At 34.7% G+C, this 7,376-nt stretch overlaps 1 protein-coding gene across 5 annotated transcripts in view; it reads left to right on the top strand.

The window, feature by feature from the left end:
- The first annotated feature begins 1,727 nt into the window (after positions 1-1,727).
- LOC106071782 (uncharacterized) overlaps positions 1,728-7,376 on the top strand; it is a 35,012-nt gene continuing 29,363 nt past the window's right edge. For 4 of the 5 annotated variants that reach the window (XM_013231949.2, XM_056030682.1, XM_056030681.1 and 1 more), the window contains exons 1-6: positions 1,728-1,853; positions 2,448-2,498; positions 4,031-4,069; positions 4,477-4,628; positions 6,516-6,604; positions 7,129-7,291. In XM_013231949.2, coding sequence (XP_013087403.2) covers positions 1,799-1,853; positions 2,448-2,498; positions 4,031-4,069; positions 4,477-4,628; positions 6,516-6,604; positions 7,129-7,291 — 549 coding nt within the window. In that variant the 5' untranslated portion in view covers positions 1,728-1,798. Of the gene's footprint in view, positions 1,854-2,447; positions 2,499-3,260; positions 3,751-4,030; positions 4,070-4,476; positions 4,629-6,515; positions 6,605-7,128; positions 7,292-7,376 lie in introns of those variants that run through there. The other variant, XM_056030683.1, reaches the window with a different exon arrangement.

The following is a 7,376-nucleotide window of genomic DNA, read 5'->3' as shown; positions in this document are numbered from 1 at the left end:
TCAAGGAAGACTAAATCATTCAGCTCATAACACGCGCAAGACTATTCACATTCATAACCTGGGGGGATACATAAACAAGGGATATAACTAGCATACCAAAATATTAAAGTAACATATTCACTCTCGCCATACCTCCCCCTGACGAAATTAGTTAAATAACTATTGGTAATTCATTATTTTGTTTGGTATCGAACAAAGTAAAGAAATTGTACTTGACTGATGCGGTGGTATAGGTTGAATGGTTAGCCTACTTCAGAAAGGACAATGGTAAAAAGCTCCCTATCCACACCTGTATGCTGAGAGCTATCCTTCACAGTAGTCAAAGGGTAATGGGGTATGCACAGCGCTCCTATTCCTTAATACTTGTTTAAAGGTAGGCCTACTCAGCAGTTACGTTCTCACTTAGTCGCTTTCTTCTACCAAGCTCTGTGACTGTGCCCTGTAGGATTGTCCTTTAAAAGATCTTTAAAGCTTGACACGTGTAGCCTAATTACTCATAGAATAAGCTTCATCGTTATGACAACGCTAATAAAATTGTTAAAACGGGTTTTTTTTATAGACCTCACTATAACAACTAATGATTTCGGCATGTTCAAGAATTCAAACTAGTCATGCTCACAGAAGGAAAGATTAATAATTAATAAACAAATAAGTGCAAGCGTTATTATTTAAGTATAGGCCTACTATGGAGATAAAACTTTAAAGGCTATTCGAAAAAAAAAAAAAACAGTTACCCAAAGAGACGAGAATACTCAAGTTTGTCTCGGTTTGATATCACTTATCTACGGCGACAGACTGTGGGGTCAACTCGTTTTCTTAACGAGGATAATTTATCTGAATATAGTATTGATAAGTAAGGTCAATGTAACTTAGATATTCAATTCATAGGTAGAGTCTACATTTACAAAAACCATTTTAATGGTAGGCCTAATGGAGCAATAAAAAAAATAAAGATTCACTCTCTTATATTCGTTTATTTTAAATCAGATTCGTAAATATTTTTTTAAAGCTTGACTCTCACATATAAACTGCTAAGAATCCTATTCCATCAAGCATCTCAAATCTAATATCTCCAAATTCCTGCTATGAGTGTATTAACAAATCCTGCTTTTGGCAGGTAGGCTTACGTTAAACAATAACCAATCAGGTGCTGATTCGCCATTTGTTGATTTATAATACCAGATAGTTTTAACATTAAAGTCAATGAAACTTTAATCGATTCATAGGACGACTAGACTATATATTCTATTTAATTTTAGAGGACATGCCTGAACTTTAAAAGATAATAATATCGTATTTCATTCTTCCACATTCATCACTATTTGCTATAGTCTATCTCTGATGTGTAACAGTAATATAATATGAAGCATAAGATTGTAGCCAATGAATCCAGTCGTAGCACATTTCGAACTAAACAATAGAAAAAGTTTTCAAACAAATCAAAATTGGAATACGAAATTCTGTTTTTCTTTCACTTCTTACGTTGAAATTCTCGTGTCCTATAGATCTAGCTTAGGCCAACACCTTTCTACTCATTTGTAGACAGTAGTAGCCTACGTTATGTAACGTGTATACATTTGAAGCAGTATAGGCCTACATGTATTTTTAGGTACGAATTCGAGTGTGTGCTGTAATGAAAACAAAATCGTGTGGAGATAACCAGAACCCCCACCCCCTCGCCCAAAGAAATAAATGTCTGTGCTTACGCCACTGTAAAATGATAAACTAGGTATAGGGACGGCTACTAATGTAGGGACAACGCAATGCACTCTGTCCACAACTTCACAATCTAAGAAAGATGGCTACATCAAATGGCCTTAATGGATACATATTTGTATACATTTATTTAGTAGGTAAGGAGGAAATAGCGTACGTTATATAGATTTATGTGCTTGCATTTGCAGAAGAAGCATTGCTATCTAAACACTTGCTTGAAGATGGTTTTATTTTGGACCAAAGTAAGCTTATACACAATTAGGCTGAAATAAATTGTATTACTGCGTAATAGTGTTACTTTTCTAATTTATTTGGTTACAACAACAGCGTTGGATAAAAGTGAGGTTAAATGGTGACATTCATCAATATTTTGTTAGTATCACAGGGGCTACATAATTATTAGACCATCAGGTTATATGTTGATTCTAAACAATATACAACAGCAACAACGTTGACAAAACCAATTTACACACAATGCTAAGAACAAAAGATTTTACTGATAGACTGTATAAGTTAACTAACTGAACATAATTTATTTATTATATAAATTAACTAACTGAACATAATTTATTTATTATATAAGTTAACTAACTGAACATAATTTATTTATTATATAAGTTAACTAACTGAACATAATTTATTTATTATATAAATTATAAGTTAACTAACTGAGCATAATTTATTTATATATATAAGTTAACTGACTGAACATAATTTATGTGTTATTACAGCAAGTTTGTTTCGTACAAGCACTGTCTGGGCCCATGAGTGTAAACATGAAGGTAAAGTTAATCTATAACGGCATAAATAATAGTAGGCTAAACATAATACAGAAACTTTTGCTGATTAACCATCATGATACTATTACCTACTGAAACCACAAACGCCGCCACATTCATCTAAATGAGAAAAAAAAAAGGGGGGGGTGTTTCTAGCTCAAATCCCGATGTAGAATAGGAATTTAAATTTCGAGATTTTGTACTCAAACTAAGTTGTGTTTGCTAAGAGCTGAAAGAAAACCTTCTCCCAAATATCCCATACCTCCGTCCCTACCCTGTCCACATTGGACCAGAGCGGCAAATCAGCGTGCTACAGAAGCAAGAAAGTTCCGTTGTACAATAAATAAATAACAAAACAATAAAATAACCCTTATCTCGATCATACCTGGTTTTCAAAACGAAATCGATAAATAAATATCAGGTTTCATTACATGGATTGGACGCAGTGCTTTTTTGTAACAAAAATAGGTTCCGGTACTCAGGGATGGATTGCCTAACTTTTAACTACTAATAAATTAATAATAAACGTTAAAATACAAGAAAAGTAGGCCTAATATTTTTTCCACACATTGAAAAAGGTGCCGGTACGCCGTACCGGTGCGTACCGTCACAAAAAAAAAGCACTGCATGGACCCATATATCGATCATTTAACCCAGCTTTTTTACCAAAGCTTCTATCAACTAACTCCGTCTGTTTGTCTGGTCAATATCTTGTACACATTATTTATTCCTCTTTTATTCTTGGATCAAGTTAAAGCTTTACACAGTTATTCATTGTTGATGACAACACATTAATCAATCAAACACACTAACCAATTATTTAATCAATAAGTCGTAATTAATTTTTTTAATATGGAAAATGTAGGACTACTAAGCCAACGCGAGATAAGCAAAAATGAGAGGTATGGCAGCAATTAAACGGTGCTCTCTACTTAAAGCAAGAATGCAAGATTCAAGACGCGTAAAAACGAGACCAATCGTCAGACTTTTGATATGGCAACGAGTGTTGTGTGACTGTGTGTTTCATTTGTTCTCTTTATGTAGTCTCTCTTGTTCTATTGTTCAGACTTCAGAGTATTCACGTGTTTTTCTCAAGTATGCTATAGAACTAAGTGTGTTGGCAGTCTGTTAATCTTCTTGTTCATATTACCGTATTCAAAATGGAGTTGTATTTCAAGCATCAGTGTTTGTAATTAAATCTTAAGTAACATCATAACAACGAGGTCTAAATTGCCCACATGTTGCGAGGTCACAGGTAAGTGTTGAGGCCTTCTCTAACGATTGGTCTCGGTAAACGTCACAAGAGCAACTTATGCAATGGTGTGATGTGTACAGTTAGGATTGATTCAAAATAATCGATGCCATTTCACTCGATATAAGCGAGGTTTTTTTAGAAAAATATTTATTTATTACCCTGTTTTCCACTTGTGTTAGCTTTGCAACACTGGCGTCTGCTCATATCTGTCAAACAGAGCATTGTAATTTAAAAGAAAAAAACAACATAACCTTTCATTTCAAAGGCTTTGTATTTTCAGGATCATGTATCTCTCCACCCAAAGTATGTTCTAATGAAGGTAAGCGTTATATAATACAAACTATATTTTCATTCATATGTAGTTTTCAACTCAAATAACTCATAATGTGTGTGTGTGTGAGAAAGAAAGGGAGAGAGAGAGAGGGAGAGAGAGAATTAAACAGATAAGTGGTGAGGTGAATTAATTTAAAGAAATATAGGCCATGAAGAAAGGGTTAAAGAGAAATCATTAAAGAGAGCGCGAAAATAGTACAAAAAATATGAAAAAATAAAAAAAAACTTTGTGAAAGAGTAAAGAGAGATAAAATTTACTGAGTTAGATCTATGAGAGGGACATAAGGAATGTCAGCACAGCTCTAGAATCATAGCCTACATAATACTTATGCTAGCCCTCACCAACACAAAACATAAATTAAAATCTTTCTTCTGTTTTCTGTTTGTAATAAGGCTCAAGATTTAGAAAAGGTGACAGGTACGAGTTCTCCTACGAAGTGATGACCAGCACTGGACTAACACGTGATCCACACGGGACTGCTGGTACAAAATTGACATGCAATCTAGTTATATCGGTTCTACGCAAATGTGAACTGACAATGGAGGTCAGTGCAATTTTGAATTTCGTTCCAACTGTGTATCTTTATCTAGTCAAGTCATAGTGATAGTTCACAAAGATAAAGGCACATTCCTCGTTCCATATACTAGGACAAATTTGTACATATGCTCTTTCTTCCCTAGCGCTATTAGAGCATAGAATGGGTTGCCTTAGCTAGCCAGGAAAACCAGTGACTTGGCAGAATTTAGGTCATTGGATAATATGCATGACTAAATGCAATGGCGTAGCAAGACACCCATGGGCCCGGGTTAAAGAATATCTCGGCGCCCCCCCCCCCCACACACACAATACGACAAATTTAGTGTATGACAAAAATTAAGTAATCTGAGTGAAATGGTACATTTATCAAAAGACATTCCAATGTCATTGCAAGGATCGAACTTTTTTTTGTCAGTAATAATGTCAATAGATTTGATTCAGTTGTGACTCTACAAATCTTAAAAGTCAACGTTTGTAAAAAATTCTATACAGAATCAAGCGACATTTTTCAAATCTGTTTTCAAAATAGTACAGTTTTTTTTTCCCTTTAGTGTCATCCCAAGTGCTCATGTGGCCCCAACTGGTCATGAGTCATGGGCTCAAGCGCAATGAGCCCCTTGTTACACCACAGGCTGTGGGCCCCTAAAGGTCGTAGACCCGGGTTCATTGAACCCTTTCGCGCCATGGATGCTACGCCACTGACTAAATGCATGACGCGTAGGACGTAATCATCTTCTTTTTTTTAAAGTAACGTCTGTATCATATAAGATAAGAGACCACAGTTGACTTAGTTGAATAGCAGACCATCCGCATTTATTCCGCAGTAAGGTGCAATGTAAAAAAGCAAGGCTGTTCCATTCTTCACAATATTCACTTATCGTCCAATTAGATCTAGCTGTACTTCTACCAAGTATAGATCTAGAATCTAGATCTACCTCTGGTGACCTTTGAGATATTTGGTTTCTCCCGCCATGCTACTTTGAAAAGTGGCCCAGAAGAGTAGGCCTAAAACACTAGATCTATATAACACACATCTCAAAGCTCATCAGGCTTAAACTCATCACAGCTTTTTGCTGTTTACCTGGCAGGTTTTACTAGATCTATATCATAGACTATCTTATCTTCTTATCTTATATAATACAGACGTTACTTCAAAAAAGAAGATGATTACGTCCTACGCGTCATGCATTTAGTCATGCATATTAACCAATGACTTAAATTCTGCCAAGTCACTGGTTTTCCTGGCTAGCTCAGGCAACCCATTCCATGCTCTAATAGCACTAGGGAAGAAGGAGTATTTGTACAAATTTGTCCTAGCATATGGGACGAGGAATGTGCCTTTATCTTTGTGTCTTTCAGAGTATTTTATTAAATTTTGTTTTTGTATTTGAAGATTATGGTTCAGTGTTTTATGTATGATTGCTACTTTACTTTTGAGCCTTCTGTCCTGAAGGCATATACAATAAGATCTAGATCTAGATAAAACGACAAACTCATTATTTAGTTGTCTTTTTCTTGGACCTAACTCGGTAACTGCTATAATTTGCGTGTAGTGTTGATTATTGAAACATTTGTAACATCGATATAATTAGCTAGAAAAAAATCTACAATGTATTACAATCAAGACCAAGTCTCAGTGAAGAAAAATAAAAACCAGGGTGGCTAGTTGTATCAATGTAAATGTATGGTATGCACCGCGGACTGTCGTCACAATACTAGAGAGATAGTGCCGAATTTCGCATTTCCCACCCTACCCGCTGCTAATCAATGAATTAAACTATTTCTTCGTTTTACACGGGAATAATAATCATACGTTAAGTGAAATCAGTAATTTAAATAACTGAATAAGTAATACCTTTTTTATTACTATACTTATAATACTATATTTCCTTAGTTACTCAACTGTCATTTAGATGATCGAGGTCCTTCAAGATTTTATACCACAACAGAAAATTCAGAAACGCTCGCAGAAGAGCTAAGCAGGTAGAGTCTAACTAACTAGATCTAGATCTAATTTATGTCATGAAACTTTTATTCTGAGAATTCGCAGCGGTCTGAATCCGTCTAGTGAATTTTGTTTTGTTATTAACCAAATTGCAAGATGAAGGAGTAGATGAGAAAGAGGGCATAAAAGGAGTAGACTACTTGATAGAAGAGTGAAGATAACTCTAATAAAACTATATCTCTGACTAAGACAAAGTCTGATTCAGCAGAGGCAGAGGTGTTCACTGTTGAGTGTTTGTTCAAAATCTGGTTTAGATCATTAGATGATTCCCCGAGCAACACAGAGTTCTGGAAGCTGCTGTTTTGTTTCATCAGTTTGATCAATTGTAATTTTTGGTAGAAAAAAAAAAGTGAGTAATATTATGCTCATGTAATTTTGCTTATTATGGCTTTGAAGGTTTGAACTCTATTTTATATTGTCATTGAATTGTATAACTAAGTATGACTGTTTGAAAAATGTTATATTTAATATATCATTAATTTTTGTTTTCATTACTGTGAAGGCATCAAGTCTATTTTCATTACAATGAAGGCATGGTCATTGGCCATGAGATATATGTTTCTGAATTGGAACCTTTATACATTCTAAACATAAAGAGAGGTATTGTATCACTTCTTCAGTTGCCTACAAAGCCTGATGATCTAGAAAACAAATCAGTCGAACTGGTAAATAAATACAATATAATATAGATCTAGAGAGTAAATATATACTTTGTTTTTAAGCTGAATTTTTAACAAATTAAAGCCACCA

This window comes from Biomphalaria glabrata, chromosome 5 (assembly GCF_947242115.1).
Source record: "Biomphalaria glabrata chromosome 5, xgBioGlab47.1, whole genome shotgun sequence".
Taxonomy (NCBI): domain Eukaryota; kingdom Metazoa; phylum Mollusca; class Gastropoda; family Planorbidae; genus Biomphalaria; species Biomphalaria glabrata.
This window is presented reverse-complemented; position numbering and strand designations above follow the sequence as displayed.